The 19,424-nt window shown below is 34.4% G+C and overlaps 1 protein-coding gene across 1 annotated transcript in view; it reads left to right on the forward strand.

Moving 5' to 3' along the window:
* The window catches only part of LOC145297507 (importin-5-like), a 109,297-nt gene that overhangs the window by 19,914 nt on the left and 69,959 nt on the right, over positions 1-19,424 (forward strand). Inside the window, exon 2 of the mRNA XM_080143407.1 lies at positions 9,291-9,371. Coding sequence (XP_079999533.1) covers positions 9,291-9,371 — 81 coding nt within the window. The remainder of the gene's footprint in view (positions 1-9,290; positions 9,372-19,424) is intronic.

Here is a 19,424-nt window from a genome sequence, read left to right on the forward strand (position 1 = left end):
CTGATATAAAGTTTTAAAAAGTTGTGAACCGACCGACCGCTTCTCTGAAAGAAGCCTTTTGTAGACACAGAAAAAGCGAACACACATACATACATACATACACACACACACATACATACATACATACATACATACATACATTTTCGCTTTTATATTTATAGATGAACTTTTTTGGATTAAAAAGTAGTTTATAAATATTTTTATAACATTTCTATTTTTTATGTTTGAAAAAAAATACCCAACACCTGATGCTTCGATTAAACATATTTATAAAACAAACATTTATTGTAAAGGTTAAATAAGTTTGTTATAAAAGTTAAGTAAAGACTGAATAAAACTTATTTTTATATTTGCTTTTAAAAAAAAAAAAAAAAGCTACATTACATATGGTGTTGGTTATCTGTACCTTAAAATTTGTTTGACGTTAATTCCACCGAATGGCTTTGTAAACAAAGTGCGACTCTCAAGGAAAGCCTAAACTTTTATATACAAATGAGTCAGAATCGTGCATTAAGTATTTAACACCTACTCAAAGTGCACCTGCTGCGGTCAACTACTTTGTAGTTAAACTTTCTAATTGGCTTTTACAAAATACAGAAATCTGACGATGCACCAAACCTCACCAAGCTGTTCAAAAATATGTATGCATCATAATAAACTTCAACTCCTTTTCCATTTTGGAAATAAGTGGAGGATACTTTGCTTTTAATTTTAAAGTTTATTTGAATATTTTCAAGAAAAATATTCGACGCAAAAGTTCAATTTTATCTCGCTTATTTGTATTTTTAGTAAACTTACAAATTTGTTGGCTAAATACAATCTGGTCAGAACCTTGAACAAGAATCTATAGTAGGAAATGAGATAAGGGTCACACTCAAAAGGAAATTTAAAAAAAAACTTTTTTTGTACTATTCTTCATGACTTAACATTTAGTCTCATGGCGTGATGCCTGCTGATGTATTGTTAAAAAGAAAGACCAAAGATTATCGCATGATTTATTTTTTTTTTATTTAAAGCTGATAGCTTTCAAGGAGACTATCTAGTACACCTAGGACCAGGTTGTGGTTGCAGTCTGAACTAATACAATGCGAAACCCGAAATCATCAATAAGGGCAGTGCATCACTGAAGATTGCATTTGTAAGAATGGATTTCACAACTAAAAAATAAAATGTAAAATATGAAAGAAATAATTGCAAAGCATAAAATATATTCCCATTTTGTAAAAGATTTTATAGAGAAATCAATTTTCTGGTGATGAGTAGGGTGACTTAAAAAAAAGCTTCTGGTGATGAGCTGTTTAAGATAATAAAAAGATTCCTGTAATATTTAACTTTTAAGACCATACTGAAAAATACTTTTTTTACCATCATTGTGTTTACCAATTCTCTTATAGATATGTATGAACTAAAAAATGTCTAATTTGGTATTAATTTAATTTTAGTATCCTTCGACTCTTAGTGTTTACCATTCATTTGCTCTATTTTTTTTTTATTCATTTATTTTTTTTTTTATTTTTTGTCCTTCTGTTTGCTATTCTCCTTTACAGTTTAACTCTTAAACATTTACATTCATTAATAGATTCCACTTGTTACAGGGTTCATACAGACTTGATAAGTCCTGGAATTTTGACATTTGCCTTGAAAAGGTCTTATTTCCATTACCTTGAAAAATCCTTAATAATAGGGAAAATTGCATTATGTCCAGTAAAAATATCAAAATATTAAAAATATAGTCAAAATAAATATTAAATTTTAAGTATTAATAAAAAATATTAAAATATTTTTTAAATACTGAAAATAAAATCAAAATACGTTGTTCTGAAATTGCATTGTGGATACAAGAGTTTACGGCCTTCTATCACAAAATCACCTAGGGTAGCTTCATGATAACGATTGAAATCTGTCTGTTTTGTTCTCATTTATAATTTAATGATTTTTTTTTGGGGGGGGGGGTAGTGGCAGCCACCATAAATAAAATTATCCCCTCCCCCACCCTCTAAATTACTTTCCTTGTATTGATGGGACTCCCCAATGGCAATTAGTGTGTGTGTGTATACACACATAAATTTCCTTTATATATTTATAGTAGGCAATACAATGCAGAGGTGTAATGGATAGACAAAAACTGAAGCAAATTAAGACGTAGATTTGCCTTTTATTCATACAGTATGTATGTTTTTATATATATATATATATAGACCATGTGAACTCAATAAGACCATCGATACAGTTCACAATGGAGAAAGAAAAAGATAACCAACTGGCCTTCCTTGATATACTCATATCACGCACAGAGCATGGGTTTAAGACATCCGTATATCGCAAGCCTACCTTCACCGGACAATACCTAAACTTCAACTCCCATCACCCATACAGTATCAAACATGGAATCGCACGCTGCTTACAACATCGAGCAGAGACAATAAGTAGCGACACCATTACATACCACCAAGAAATGGTCAGGTTGAAGAATACCCTCCGTCGTAACAACTACCCCGATAGCATACTATCCACCAGACGTGTTAATAGTATAAGAGAGGAGAATGAAACCCAAAAGCCTCCAACGGTCTGCCTACCATACATACGAGGCATCTCCGAAAAGATTCAGAGAATATATGCCCCCTACAACATCAAGACGGTATTCAAAAGCGAGTCAACACTCAGACGACACCTGGTACGAGTGAAGCCCCGCATGGATGAGAACATGACCAAAAACTGCATATACTCCATCCCATGCAGTTGCAGAAAGGTTTACAAGGGTGAAACATGCCGCCCCCTTAAAGTAAGGGTGGAAGAACACCGAAAAGCGGTAACTAAAGGGGAGACAGAAAAATAGGGTATAGCCAACCATGTCTGGGTGGAGAGGGGGGACCATCGCCCCCTATGGGATGAAGTAAAAATAATAAACAGAGACCCACTGGAAAGTGAGAAAACTTAAAGAAACAGCTCACATGCTCGGACTGAACGAAGGTAGTGAAAAAGTAACATTGAAAAACAGAATCAGCAACTATGTCCCAAAGCCTAGCTGGAGTCCGAACACGGTACCCCCGTAATAATAATAATAAAGGGTTGGGTTCGAGACTCCTAACAAACCGTTCACCTGACGAAGGCCGGAGGGCAAAACGGCCGAAACGTTGTGACAATAACAACCAAGATGAGGAAGTCAGTCCGACAATCTCAATCAATGAAAACAACTCATCTCAAAAATACAGACAATTAATATATATATATATATATATATATATATATATATATATATACATATACACACACACACACGTATGCACACACTAGTGGGTGTTGCCTGGGTGTAGAGGTTTTATGATAAGGGTAGTGAGCGCAACAGAGCCCTAAAAAAAAATTTTTTTTTTTTTTTTTAATAATCCCCCCCCCCCCCCCATGAAAATAGCGAGTACCCACGCGAACGCCAAAAAAAAATTTAAATAAAAATTAGCTGCAGTAGCTAACCTGTAATACAGAGGGAAAGAAGGTGGGGGAAAAAAGCCAATCGTTAAGCCTCTGCGCCTACCGTGACAAACGACGTCAGTAGGTTTCGAAATAGGACGTCATTGCAAGGCGTATGATGACTTTGCGAAAATGTCGTCAAAAAAGTAACCCTCTCCCCTCGTAAAAAATGGCCCAGTTGACGGTGAAAGAATGAATGTTTTTGTCCAATTTTCTGGATATTTGGCAACCGAGAGGCTGAGCTTTCAAATGATACCAATCTTGTGAGTGTTAGTCACATGTCAAAAGTTTTAGCGATAAATACAAACAGCAATACCAGACACCAAAATGTTCAGTGTTGGACAAGGTACACGCTGCTACTTAATTTGACACTCGGTCTTTAAATCAGTAATAAGTACATTGCTCCTGCCTCCATCAAAATAAAATTTATATAACTGGATTCACAATAAAATTTACTTTAAAATGGCATTTTCATATTTTTGCTGTAATTTGTATATTCAAAGAAATTGTTATTTAAATCCAACTATTAACAACTAAGCATGCGCGCTGGTAGTAGATCACTTTTTGCAAATAAGCGGTCGGTCGGTGTTCACATAAATACTCTAAGCGGAAGTTGTAGCTGTCAACGGCATTTTAGTTGTTTTTGCTAATCATGGAAAAGAATTGTCTTTGCTACAGAATTTGAACACAACACGTACGTCTTTCCAGTCAAAAGTTAGAATATCTTAAAGTTGATGCTTTGTAATACAAAGATAAGTAAAGATAGAAACTATGTTCAAACGCTAATTAATAGCGGAAATATGTATTTTATCCTAGAATTTGAAAAGGATTGGATAAAAACTTTCTATGCATGAATCGATAGAAGTGACATCCGCATAGAAACATGAAAATTTTTATGTGCTGAGACACGCATAAAAAGACTCTAAACAAAACGTTTCTCAACTAACTTTCGAACATAAAGTATTCATTTTATTTTTGTTATTTAGAAAACACTAGCGAGGGGTACCCGGCGTTTCCCGGGTGTTTGGAGGGGTTAAAAAAAAAAAGTAAGTATGAGGATCGAACCCAAACCGTTGAGGCAAAGTTGTAAATTAAAAAAAACGTGCGATGTTAACCATTGCCCCACCGCGAGATGCTAACGGAAAAACATTTGGATTTATTTAATTAGTTGGATTTAGCAGGTGCCCGTTTTAAATGAGGTCAAGTTTTGACTGCGGGATAGTATTCATTTACTGCTGAACATTCCCCCCCCCCCTCCGAAGATGTTATAGGAAAAAGACTAACCCACATGCGGCGAGCGACAAATATTGAATATTTATCTTCCCGAAATCGAGCAAATTAAATAGACAGGCGAGCTTCGTTAACTGTGAGATATTACGATTTGTATGTGATATAAAAAGTTTTAAAAAGTTGTGAACCGACCGACCGCTTCTCTGAAAGAAGCCTTTTGTAGACACACAGAAAAAGCGAACACGCGTACGTACGTACGTACGTACATACATTTTCGCTTTTATATTTATAGATAAGTTTTAATTATGGAAAGAAAAAGAATATTTAAAAAAAAAAAAAAAAAAAATTTGGAAAAGAATGCTCAATAATGACCACGCTTTTAAATGAATTAAAACACACAAACCACGTATCTAGTTAAGTAAAAGAATAACTTTTATCGGGCTTGTTTTACAATCCACAGAGGTATGAAAAAGTAGTAAAAAAAAACAAATATATAACAAATAAATGTTACCAAAGGCAAGATACTCTTCTACCTACCTTGAGAAATTTTTGGTGTGGTAAATGTTTCTGTTCAAAAAAACTAGTGTCAAGCATTACATGAGTGAGAACAAGAAAGAAATGACCACAATGTCTTTTGAAGTCTCAACAATGACTTAAAAATAAAAAATTATACAAAATAGTGGTAGGAACTCACCTGATAATTGTCAGGGTAACTTGGAGCTGTTAAAATAAAACTTAATTATGCTAATTAGTTTAATGTACTTGAAAACATAATTGTAATCTGTAAAAAATTTCCTTTAATTTGAAATGCTACAAGACATATTTTGTTAGTAATTTCTTTTGAAGCGTGTCCTGGTGGCCATCTTGGTTTTTTTCTGATGTTATAATTGCAAATGATAATGTCCATCAGAATAATACTTCCTATGATGATAAAGTCTTACTATTTTTCTTAGTTGTTTTTATGTTTCTACTGAAAGCTGTTAAAATGAAACTGGAATATGCTGATTAGTCCGTAAGTTACCAAGTGAGCTGGTCGTAAATCCCGTCAACTGAACCTTCATGGTATTATATGTTCAAAATTTTATATCTTAAAAGATCTGAAGGTACAGCTTTTTAAAGATGGGTTTGTGCAATTTTCAGTCACAAGCTTATATGCATTTGAATAAGACTGACTTATGACAAAATGTCCAGTGAATCACACATTTTTTGATACTTTGAATGGTCATAACTCCAGTCCTAATGCGCCGATTTAAAAAAACTAAACGCTAACCCGATGCTCTTTTCAATAATGCATGATTTGAGTTTATTCGATCTAAAGAAAAGAATGGTGTTGTATTGCTAATACATACATACATACATACATACATACATATATTCACACACACACACTAACAGACAGATAAGATTTATATTATAGGTGTACACACACACACATACTAGCAGGGAGACTTGATGTTGCCTGAGATTGAATGATGATCAATGAATATTTCACATTCTTATATTTTTATTGTCATCAAAATCTGAAATCGCCTTTGAGGAAGCTTCACATGCCTCCATGCAGTAGCTTAGTCCAAAATATGTTATTTTGCATTACACTCTAGAGCACCTACTGTTTCTTTTTATAAAATTATTTCATATAAACTTCTTTCAAGTAAAAAAAGAAAAAGAAAAAAATTTATGTGCGGGGTTTGAACCTACATACCACGTCATGCAAAAACACACACACACACACACACACACACAAATTTTCAAGTCTTATAAAATTCTTTGGAGTGAATGAAAAAAAAAAATGAAGAAATTTACATGCAGAGTTATAACCAGTTCTTGCAACTTACCTACAGTAGAGTTTTCACGGCCCGTTCTATTATTGCTGCTAAGCGATGACATGGAAAAAAATTGCTTTACCGATGATAGATAAATTAAAATAATTGTTTTGATTATCAGTAATTATCGGGTATATTCTGATATAAAACTTAACAAAGATCACTCCCTGACTTATACACTAAAGTTTTGTAAATTTTAAATAAAATCTGTTCAGGCTTTTTAGAGTCTATAAGGAACAAACTCTCACACACACACACACACACACACACACGCAAAGTTGCATTTACATTATTGTAGAGATATATATACTAGCAGGCCGCTTGCCATTGCTTGATTGTAAAATACACTTAACTATGATATTTTGATTAATGCAGATTTTGTATTTATTATATTGGATCCAATACATAGTAATGATTTTAAGTTTAAAAAAAAAAAGGGAAAATTGACTCCTGTGGCACCACCGAGAATTGAAACCAAAACGTTTAACTTAGGATTTACTTTTTCCTGTGACGTTAATGTCTGAGCTATGAAGACATGTTTGCTGCAAGGCTAAAAATTAAAACATGAACCCTGCAATAACTTTGTCCAAAATGCGTTATTCTACATTGCACTCTTACATTACGCATGCATATTTGTAATACTGTCGTTCAACCTTCACCTGGCAAAATTCCATTTTTTTAATTGTTACATTTTTGCAGTGATTTTCCCCCGGCTAAAACTCAAATGATCATCTTTAGTTAACTATTATGTGTAATTATATTCATTCATATATTCTACATGTTTGTTTAAAAAATTTTGCCTACCAAACTCCTGTCAGTTTTTGGTCTACAAACTCAAAACTTAATATATGGAGTATAAGTTTTGCATGGGTTTGAATACTCCATATATTAAGTTTTGAGTTTGTAGGCCAAAAACTGACAAGAGTTTGGTAGGCAAAATTTTTTAAACAAACATGTAGAATATCTGCATGAATATAATTACAGATAATAGTTAACTAAAGATGATCATCCCGTAAAAAAAACTAATTGGGAGTTAATTAAAATTAATGTTTAAAAGAAAACTACTAACACCCGAAAGTATCCTGTACCTCTATAAGGCCACCATTCGCCCATGTATGGAGTATTGCTGCCACATCTGGGCTGGTGCATCTGCTACTAGTCTCTCGCTCCTTGACAAGGTTCAAAAGAGAGTCGCAAATCTGATAGGCCCTGAACTGGCATCTAAGCTTCAGCCTCTGTCCCATCGACGAAATGTTGCATCCCTCTGCCTGTTCTACAAGTATTTTAGTGGTGAATGCTCTGATGAACTGCAATCACTTGTGCCCCCACGACGCGAGCACCCTCGACAAACCCGACAGGCTACTAGATCCCACCCCCACACTGTAGAGGTCCCTAGATGTAAAAGATCTTTTTACTCCAATAGTTTCTTCCCCAGAACCGCAAGACTCTGGAATTCCATTCCAGGTCCCTGCTTCCCCAACAGTACTGACGTGCAGAAGTTCAAGTGTAACGTGAACCGACACCTTGCTGCCCAAATCCCTACATAGTACCCCAGTAGTTGTTGCCCCTGTTAGTAGCCCCCTACACCAAAGTGGCAATTTGCCTTGTTTGGGGTGAAAATGTAATAAAAAAAAAAAAAAAAAAAAAAATATGCAAATTCGCTAGATCTTTTGTAGATGAATGCTATTCCACAACCCATATATAACAAAGTTATTTTTTCTTTTTAAATAAATAGAAAAGAGTTTTTAATGTGAATATCAATACATAAAAAAAAAAAAAAAAAATTTATAGGAGTATAGATATATTTGTATTGCTGTCACATCTGGGCTTGTGCATCTACCACTAGTCTCTCCCTCTCGGATAGGGTTAGCATTTTTTATTTTCAACTTGAAAAAAAAAATCAAAAGAATTTAGTGGGTTAACTGTTCTAAAAGGCAAAAGTGGTCCAGAAATGGATTCTTTGACGTTAAATTTATATGCAAAACTGATCTGATTCACACATTTTTTTAAGATTTTTTTTCTCACTAGGATTAAATTTTGAAAGTTTCAATAAATATGAAAAATAGTATGTTTCAAAGAAGTGTCTATTTTTTTTTTTAACATTACAAATTGCATTAACTTTATTTTAAGCAAAAAGTCTTTTTTGTATATGTTCTTCCTCTCCTGTTGCTGATATATGATGTCCATACACATGAACTTAATATTTTATTTCAAATAACACTATACGTTACTTTGATCGTTCATCAATATTTATGGTTTTGTGGAAATCAAGCTGATTGGCCTAATGTGACCATTTTTCATAACTGGTCATAGGTCACTATATCTTTTACATATTTCTATTTTTAAGGGTCTTATTGGGTTTTAATAGAACACAAATTCTAAAGTTTAATTTTATCGTAAAAAAATGGTGATATATTTTAAATAAAGGAATTAATTCAAAGGTGAGATTGAGAGAAATGCTCAGATTGAACCTAAACAATTGGTACAAAAGAACTTGTTTTGATTCTTGAAACAACGGTTCAACATTAGCCTGCAGTGTTATGATTCCATTGCAGCCATTATAAAACTGTCAAACTACTTTTGATTCTTTCAGTGTCCTTAAAATCCATTGCTAAATAAATATCTAGTTGAACCATTTTCTTTGATGTGGATGCTGTTTTATGATTTTTTTTTTTTTTTTTTTTTTTTTTAAATTCTTTTTTGGCTCAAAACTACAATTGTTTTATTGCTCACAAATATGTTAATGCTCTTTTTTTTTTTTTCTTTTTGCAGGCCACCTATGACACGATACCATCCGCCAACAAAATGACCTTTTTGATAACCCTGTTGCAGAAAGTAAATGGACCCGTGGACGTAAGTATATGACATCTTCTGTTCATCTCTATAGGTATCTGCTGTTGTTGTTGTTCTATTTGACATTTAAGATTATCATGCTTAGTGGATAGAGGTGAAACGTAAAAGTTATCTTTTATGTATCTCGACAAGAAAGCTTTTGGACAAGCACAAAAACATGTTATTGCAAAATTCTGGCCGCTTCCTCTTGTTGCTAATGAAAAGTGCTTTAATGAGACATAGTCTCTAATGTTTACAGGTATAGGCATTTACTGTTCTCTTTCGACCCAGAACTGTGTTCTGCTGAACCATGTTTGATAGTATTGATGTAGCAGTCTGTTACAATATTTTGGAGATATAATAGGGTATGATCCCACACAGTCAGACGATTCTATTTATAAACGATGCTGCTAAGAACTGACGAATCAAATTAATTCACGTTCTGCTACCAACCAATCAGAAACCAGAATTGCTTCATAAATATTAAACCTTTTCTGGAGCAATTTCACATGTTCTTTTCCCGGGTTTCGACACGGTAAGAATATTTTGTTCTGTGGAACTGTCTACTACAAACAAGTCACCTCCCAGGACTTGTGTGTAAAAGCGAACCATCTGAAACTGTTCTGAAACTCAAAATGGCTTACACTTCTAGAGGTTATGCGCCCAGCGTGCGTCTTTATTTCGATGGATCCAAATCAAAGTTCGAATTGTGACAAGTTAAATTTCTGGGACATCTACGAATCCAAAAGCTACACAAAGTGCTAGAAACACAACCTGAAAACAGAAATGACCCCGATTTCATTGAAAAGAACGCAACTGTCTTTGCGGAATTAATACAGTGTTTAGATGACCGAAGTCTATCACTGGTAATGAGAGAAGCCCTGGACGACGGCTACAAAGCATTAAACATATTGAGAGAGCATTATTTATCGAAAGGAAAACCCAAAATTATTTCTTTATACACTGAACTGGCCTAATCACAAGAGTTTCCAATGTAGATACAGGACTCAAAATGGCGACTACATTAAAAATGTAGAGAGCTCTGTTAGCGAACATACATTTTTTTATTTTCGTGTACATTTGATGCTTCAACAAACAATAATAATTTTCTTGTCGATTGTGGGGCCACGGCACATGTGATTACAAAGGAATCTGATTTTATCAATTTTGATCCCAACTTTAAGCCACAAAATCATTTTGTAGAACTAGCTGACGGGAGTCGAGTCAATGATATCGTTTTGAAAAGAGACAATGTGAAAATCTCGCTAAAGAACAATAAAGGTGAATAGTGTTTCTGTATTCTAGAAAACGCTCTTCTAATCCCAAAATTTAAACAAAATATATTTTCTGTACAGGCTGCCATGGGCCAATGTGCAGATATAAACTTTGGCCCCAATAAATCGGGGCTGGTGTGCCCGAATGGAACTGTATTCGACATTTGGGGGGTGGGGGTGGAAGACGCTATTATTTGAATAGTGTAGTCCGATCAAAAACCGCCTGCCATGATCTACAGACATGGCATAAAATTCTTGGACACTGCAATATTCCTGATATCAAAAAGTTGCCGACTGTAGTTGATGGAATGCGAATACAAACATTAAAAAAAACCTTCAACTGCGACGTCTGTACACAGGGGAAGATGACAAACTATGAATACAAGATACCAGAAAAAAAAAAAAAAAGAAATCCTATCAATGGTGCATTGTGACTTTAACGGTCCCGTAGAACCGATGGCCAAAGAACATTATAGATATGTGTTGAATTTCGTAGATGACCCTTCAGGTTTAATAATGGTTTATTTTTTAAAGAATAAATCTGATACCCTGCTAGCAAGTAAGAAATATCTAGCCGACATGCCCCCCCCTCCAACGGTGAAATCAACGGTACGGAATTTACCAATAAAGACTTTGAATTTTTACTAATTAACCATCATATCAGGCATGAAACATCAGCTCCTAGATCGCCACACCAAAACGGGACTGCTGAACGTGCGTGGCGGACACTTTTTGAAATGGCAAGATGCCTACTCATTGAATCAAAACTCCCTAAAAACCTCTGGACATATGCACTTATGGCGGCAGCCTATATACGCAACAGGTGTTTTAACAAAACATTATCTAAAACTCTATATGAATCTTTCCGCGGTAAAAAAAAAAAACAAATTTAAGCAGAATGCATACATTTAGTTCAACTTGCTTCACATATATAGAGAAAAAGAGTAAATTGAATATTAAAGCTGACAGAGGTATATTTCTTGGATACGATAAAAACAGTTCAGCCAATTTAATATTTTTTCCCGAAAAAAATAAAATAAAAAGAATCCGGTGTGTAAAATTCACAGACACGTTTAATTGTAAAGACAAAAACCCGTCATATGAAGAGGATGGAATTATATTACCTCAAATAATTAGAACAAACGAAAACAATAAAAATGACGGAGACGAGTGTCCATGATGATGATGATAAAGTCGAGATATCCCAAAAGAAATAGAAGACGACCCGATTTTTTTGTGGTTGACAATATAAAAGATTATCAAATTGACTATTGCTATTCAATGAAAAATGCGCCAAAAAAGCTTCAACGAAGCAATTAATTCAGAACATTGTGAAGAATGGAAAATTGCCATGAAAAAAGAAATAGATGCCTTAACCAAAAATGATACCTATACGATAGTGCCTCTCCCAAGAGATAAACATGTTATTTCTACCAGATGGGTCTTTACAAAAAAGAGTACAGCATCAGGCGTAGAACAGTACAAAGCAAGATTTGTTGCTAAGGGGTGCTCTCAGATTTACGGTAAAGAATACTTTTCTACGTTTTCGCCGACCACAAACCTAACGACAATCAGAGTTTTACTGCAAGTCGCATCACAATATGACCTAAACATCCATCAAATGGACGTAAAAAATGCTTATTTGAATGCCCCAATAGACTGTGAAATTTATATTACCCCTCCAGAGGGATTTATAATGAAAAATAAAAATAGCGTGTGGCGACTTAACAAGTCATTATATGGTCTAAAGCAGAGTGCTCAGTGTTGGAACACAGTGTTCCATGATTATATTATTAAACAACAATTTAGACAATGCGCTGTAGACCTCTGTTTATATACCCAACACAAAGACGATAAACTACTGATTTTGGTTTTGTGGGTCGATGATATTTTAATCGCATCATATTGTGACATGTTAACTGATGTTAAGAACAAATTAAGTAAAAGATTCAAAATGACCGATCTTGGCAAAATATCCTGGTTTCTGGGGATAGAATTTACTCAAAGCAAAGGACTTGTTACGATGACTCAATCGAGATACATCGACAAAATACTATTAAAATTTGGAATGGGAGAGTGCAAGAGACGCTCTACACCGGTCGAAAATGATATTAATAAAAAGTATCCACACAGAATCTGAAATAATAAATGACACACAATATCGCGAAATTATAAGTAGTCTTATATATTTGATGACTGCAACCAGGCCCGACATATGCTATACAGTAACGAAACTGTCACAAAAATTATCACAACCGACAATGAAGGATTTAAACAGAGCTAAACAAGTCCTACGTTATTTAAAAGGAACTAAGGAGCAGAAGTTAGTATTTAGAAAATTAAAAAATCCCCTAAAATTTGAAGGTTTTTCGGATTCAGACTGGGCAAACGAAGAAGATCACAGGAGTGTATCTGGATATTGTTTCAGACTCTCAGAAAATGGGCCTATTATTTCATGGAAATCTAAAAAGCAATAAATTGTATCTCTCTACGTGTGAAGCAGAATTTATCGCGATCACACACACGACCCAGGAAGCACTCTACCTTAAAAATATCCTGAAGACTATTTTAGAGCCAGAATTGATTACAAGCCCCGTGGTAATTAATTGCGATAATCAAGCCAGTATAGTCTTAGCACAGAGCACGGATGATCAACCAAAGATCTAGGCATATGGATATAAAATGCCATTTCGTAGAAAACGAAAGATCTAGGCATATGGATATAAAATGCCATTTCGTAGAAAATGAGATTAAAAAAAAAAAAAAAAAAAAAAAGGAATCCATTATTTTGAATTACATATCAGAACAAAATATCGCTGATGTATTTACGAAACCGGCGACACGGATAAAGCTACGTTTTTTTCTCAAAACTTGTTGGTGAATTCGGCTGAATAATTTTTTTTCTTTCACTGCCCTGTATGTATATAGATTTCTATATATTAAAAATACAGACCAGCGAAGTTCCACTTATGAGAAGGCTATTACTTTTTTGCATGAATATCAGCGGAAAACCCTAGGGATAATGCTCAGTATATAGATTTATATATATATATATATATATATATATATATATATATATATATATATATATATAATGATTTCTAATTTTTGTTATGTCTAAGTAAATATAAAAATATATATTTATTTTTGAGCAGAACAAACACAAGGGACTTCCCCATTATAAAAAATAGGGAGGATGTTGCAATATTTTGGAGATATAATGGGGTATGATCCCACACAGTCGGACGATTCTATTTATAAACGATGCTGCTAAGAACTGACGAATCAAATTAATTCACGTTCTGCTACAAACCAATCAGAAACCAGAATTGCTTCATAAATATTAAACCTTTTCTGGAGCAATTTCACATGTTCTTTTCCCGGGTTTCGACACGGTAAGAATATTTTGTTCTGTGGAACTGTCTACTACAAACAAGTCACCTACCAGGACTTGTGTGTAACAGCGAACCATCTGAAACTGTTCTGAAACTCAAAATGGCTTACACCTCTAGATCCAGGCACTCAGGGATTTTTTATCCTTGGGGCCCCAAAATCAAATGATATGGTCCCTGTTAATTGAAGTGAAATGTTAGTTCTGGCAGTTTTAGAAGGTCCACCTTCCCAACCTTTGCCTTCTCTCTTTGGGAAGGGATTAGTTTATTGCTAATCACCTAAGGTGCCCTTACCAAGATATGCTGACGGGGCTGCCCAGGCACTTTTTTCATGTTAGAGTGCATCTCCTCTGGCGCGCTGACTTTTCAATCCCACTTTCTGATCATGGTGTCATAGTTCTTGCAGTTGGATAAAACTAAATACCTGCAAGCACTCAACTCAAATACATGTGTTTAGGCGTTCTAATGTTGACCACAGTAATTGACTTGATTTCTAATGTTGACCACAGTAATTGACTTGATTTCTCCAGCTATACAGACACAGCTGATGAGACAATGTATAGTTTCTCCATTGTACATTCCGTTTCACAAACTATTACTTTCATGGCCTGCCTTCTAGATTTCTTGATCTATTCTGGACTACACTGCTTGAAACTGGTATGATGTATGCCCATAGGTCACTCAGGAATACTAATCACTTGGTGACCATGGTTGATATCATTGTTAACTTTTAACCACAGGGCTGAAGAGCTGTTGCTCAAAACAAAAAGGTATTACAGACCGATTGCGAAATCCATCAGAGATGCCCTATAGAGCATTATCTCAGCTTAACAGTGCGCAAATTGACAGAATGGGTCTCTCCACGATGCTTCACTCCAACTTGTGTGGCTTCTATTGCATGTCGGCAACAAGTATTCCATCAATTCAATTGGCATAAGTCAAATAAAGACATATTCAGAAATCATTGTAAGAATGTAATAGTCAAGGTTAAGAGTAAGTAAGGTGACCTCATTCGTGACGCCATCGACACAGGACCACCACAAGGTTGGAAGAAGTGCTGTGGTGGTCAATTCAAAATCTGCCTCAGGACAGTAATACGTGATGCTGAAATGATCCTTGGCCCCCCACCTCGAAACAGCCTCGGACATCTGTGCCTGGTCAGACGTAATATGGGATGCAATGAACGCCACAACAAGTTAAGAGTAAATATAACGAGACGACCGGAAAACACATGAAGTCGCAGTGAATAATGAGCAATTAAGAATTTCCTCTCCAATCACCGTGATGTTATCGATATGCCAACTGATAAGGTTTAACTGCTTGATCAACACTTTGTTTTTGACTTGACAAATCACTTCTTTACAAATTTCCCACTAAAAATCTTGATACTTCCAAAGTATGTAGGGCAAATATAATCCCTGCTCATCATCATCATCATCATCTGCTTTGCTGAGCTAGCCTCCTGTCTTCTTCAAACTGAAAATGTCTTGTTGGGTATGCTTCCCTGATAGTAGGAAAATTGTGCATTTACTTTTATAACCAAGCAAAGTTACCTGACTACACTTGGGATAAATCCTTACGTTTAAGGATCATCTAACAAGACTTTAAAATTACAAAAGTTATCTATAATCTATATATATAAAAGCGAAAATGTATGTATGTACGCTTCTCCTCGATGTTCACAAAAGGCTTCTTTTAGAGAAACGCTCGCTCGTTTCACAACTTAAAACTTTTTATATCATCTATAAATTGTAATATCTCACACTTAACCACGGAGCTCGCCTGTCTATTTAATTTTATTGACTTTCAAACGTTAATTATTCGACATTTCCCGCATCGGCACGCATTACATTCGGTTTTCGGTATAAACAAAAAGCGAAACTCGACTCTAATCACTGGCCAAAAGCCAGTGGTCATATCAGACGGTAGCTTTCATTTCGAGACGACGCTCCCCCCTAATAAACAGAAAACCGTCCCCTCATGACGACGACGACCGGTTCTACGCATGCGTCAGATGACATCATGATCTGATTTACTTTAAATAGTTGGAGAACTGACTAAATTTCATGTACGTCGAGTTAGCTCAGTTGGTTAGCATGTTGGTTCGTTATCTAAACGTTTTGGGTTCGAATGTGAGATGTCTTTTTTTTTTTCTTTTTTTTTTTAAATTTTTTTTTAAATTTAAATATTGAACCAGTGTTATTCAAGCCATTTTTCACGTAACGTTCGTTTTTCTGTTTTGTTTTGTTTTTTTACTTCGCTTATCCACCCCTAACCACACACCCAAAAACACCCAGGTACCCACCGATTTTTAATATCGAAACAGGCTTATTCAAGCCATTTTTCACGTGTTGTTTTTTTTTTTTATGTTCGTTTTTCTGCTTTCTTTTTTGTTTTTTCGATTTTTACATTTAATATTGTTCGTTTACCTTACGTTAGTTTTTTTTTTTTTATGCTTTGATTACCCGCTTATAACAAACAAACCTGGTCATTGACCTCATTTGCTGAATAGCTATTGCTGTCGTTATCGTAACGCTCGCACAAAATCACGTCGAAATCATATCTATGAGTTAACAACAGGAGTCGCCTGTCTATTTAATTTGCCCGACTTTGAAAGCTAAATATTCTACATTTTTGGATCGGCGCATGTGAATTCAGCTTTTTACATATAATAAAAGCAAAACTAATTTGAAGGTAGGCATCGTTGGCAGCGCGATCGCCAGAATGTCCAAAAGCAATCAGCTTTGATCAATGCAGAGTTTTTCCTTATATCAGACAATTGCTATTCAATTTGGAAAATCAACTTTAAATGGGGAGCTGGTTCCCTCTCCAATCATCTTGGGGAAGCTAAAACTGCCCCGCATTGAAACAAAGTAAACAAACCCCAAAAGGCTGCCCCCGCAGTGTCAATCAAACCTCTTTGACTTGACTCACTTTTTAACTCTTAATTTAACACGCTTATCAATTCCTTTCCCCTCATGGCCAAGATGGTTAGGTGGTTGGCTTTTTTTCCTTTTCGTTTCCACCTTCGCATCAAGGCTTGGGGGTTCAATCCTACTTTCCTACTAAAACATTTTTTTTTTCTCTTACGATTTATTTATTTATTTATTTTTTTTTTTTAACACACACACTTCCAAACACCCAGGCAACGCTAAATCTCACCTGTCTGCCTAAAACTTTTGACAGAGGCGATGTATTTTCACAAGATCAGTATTGTTTTGACGCTCAACTCTTCAGATGACAAATATCAAAAAATTGACTAAAAGCATTAATTTCTTCACTCTCAACTGATCAGTTTTCTACAAGAAGGGGTCAATTTTTTTCGCTGACATTTTTGCAAGTCATTCAAACCTCGCGTCAATGACGTCGCCTGTGACGTCACAACTGTGGTGAGCGCATTGATAAGGCCGTTTGTTTTTTATTTTTTATTTTATTTTATTTTTTTGTTCACCTCCTTTTCCTCTGGCGTGTTATGGGTTTGAGCCTGCTTACTCCTATTTTTTTTTTCTTGCTCAACCAACACCCTTACACACACATCTCCATTTTCTTTTCTGCCTTCGCGTCATGGGTTCGAGCCTGCCTGCCTACTACACTTTTTTCTTTTTTTTTTTTAAACACCTCTCTTCACCCTGGCTGCCTACTGGTGTTTTGATTCCTTTCTCATACTGCTACCATTTTTTTTTTTTTTTTTTATACCTCCCTCTCCACCCTGTCTGCGGTACCCCCGCTAGTTTTCCTATAATGAAGATTTTGTGTCTGCTTAAATGAAGCTTTAAATATTGAAAAAGAATATGTTCATAAGTTCTGATGTTGTTGAAGATAATAGCTAGTTATTTAAAGCCATTTTCATTTTAAATAAGTTTTTTTTTTATTAAAAGCACAGAATCGTAGCAAGGGAAGGATAATTAGTGTCCTGAAACCCGTACCTCTACCAATCATATCCCTACACAAATGAATTATGTGAATAGCTTTTATTTGATAATTCATTGTGCACTTCTTTCCAACAACATCCATATTTGTCTTTGCCATCTGTTTAATTATCCTGAATATTTCATTCTTCTCGTCATCCATTTGTAAATTCATTGTATGGTTGTCATTTTGAATGCAAATTAAAAATAAATCCTCATTAAAGTCTGATTTTTTTCTTTTTTTACCTTATCCAAAAACAGTATTACCAGCCCTTCTCTTCAACTTCAAATCTTACAAAAAATGTTAATATTTTAATTTTGTTGACGAGTAACTACATACATTAAACAAAATTACTCTTTGATGGTTTGTTATAAAATTAGATTTCATAAAATACAAAAATGATGGATAAGCTACTCAAAGTAAAATAGTTCAGTTTGTCATTTTGAATGCACTTCAACAACATCCATATTTGTTATTGGCATCGGTTTAGTTATCCTGAATATTTCATTCTTCTGATTATCCATTTGTAGTCAATCTGAAAACCTGACTTGCCCAACTTTCATCTTGGCTTCGTATATTGTTCTTGTCCTTTTTACCACTATGCATCCTTATTCAATAAATTTTTTCTCCACTTATTTCCATGTAAAAATGCAAATTAAAAATAAATCCTCATTAAAATCAAAGTGATTTTTACCTTACTCTGATAAAAAAAAAAGAAAAAAATCTAATCCCTATCAATCCTTTCCTTCTTTAACTTTACAGTAAATTCAGTTTAACGAAAGGGAAATAAGAGAAAAATGAGAATAGAAAAGTGGAGGCTATTTTTATTATCTGGTGTTGGTTATATAAATAAAAGTTAAATGTTTATTAATCATTATTAAAAAAAAAAAAAAAAAAAAAAAAAGATTAAAAGATAGAATTGATTATATAAAGGATTGTTTACTTGAAAATGCTGCTATATGAATGTAAATATTCTTATAATTGCGTGGTATATTTCATACACTCCTCAATTTATGAAAGTCAAAATAATATGCTTCGATAACTTTAAACCAGAAAACATTTTTCATCTAATCACACAATGAAAAAAAAAAAGCCTTTGCTACAAAATAAAATTGGAATTGTGAAAAAAAAAAAAAAAAAAAAAAAAGAAATCTAGTTTATCCAGGTAATTCCATCTCAAATCATCCAGGAAAAAACATCTTTGACACCCTTACCTCTCAGATTTCTTCCAAACTTTCACCATATGTTGGTATCATAAAAACTAGGGAATCCTGAAAATTTGAGCTTTTAACTCTAAGCTGTTCTGGAAATATCGCAATTTTGGTATTTTATGTATATCGCATCGAGGCGCGAAATTATGAAATTGTTTTTGGGCATAAATCAATTTCTAGACTAGATAGAACCATGAAAATTTGCATGGACAAGGTTTTCCACACGAGGAATCCAAAAATCACGTTTAAAACCTCTGAAAATGAACTGCTTCTGAGTTATTGAACTTT

The sequence above is a fragment of the Euprymna scolopes genome, chromosome 18 (genome assembly GCF_053919585.1).
Source record: "Euprymna scolopes isolate OS-2025 chromosome 18, ASM5391958v1, whole genome shotgun sequence".
Taxonomy (NCBI): domain Eukaryota; kingdom Metazoa; phylum Mollusca; class Cephalopoda; order Sepiida; family Sepiolidae; genus Euprymna; species Euprymna scolopes.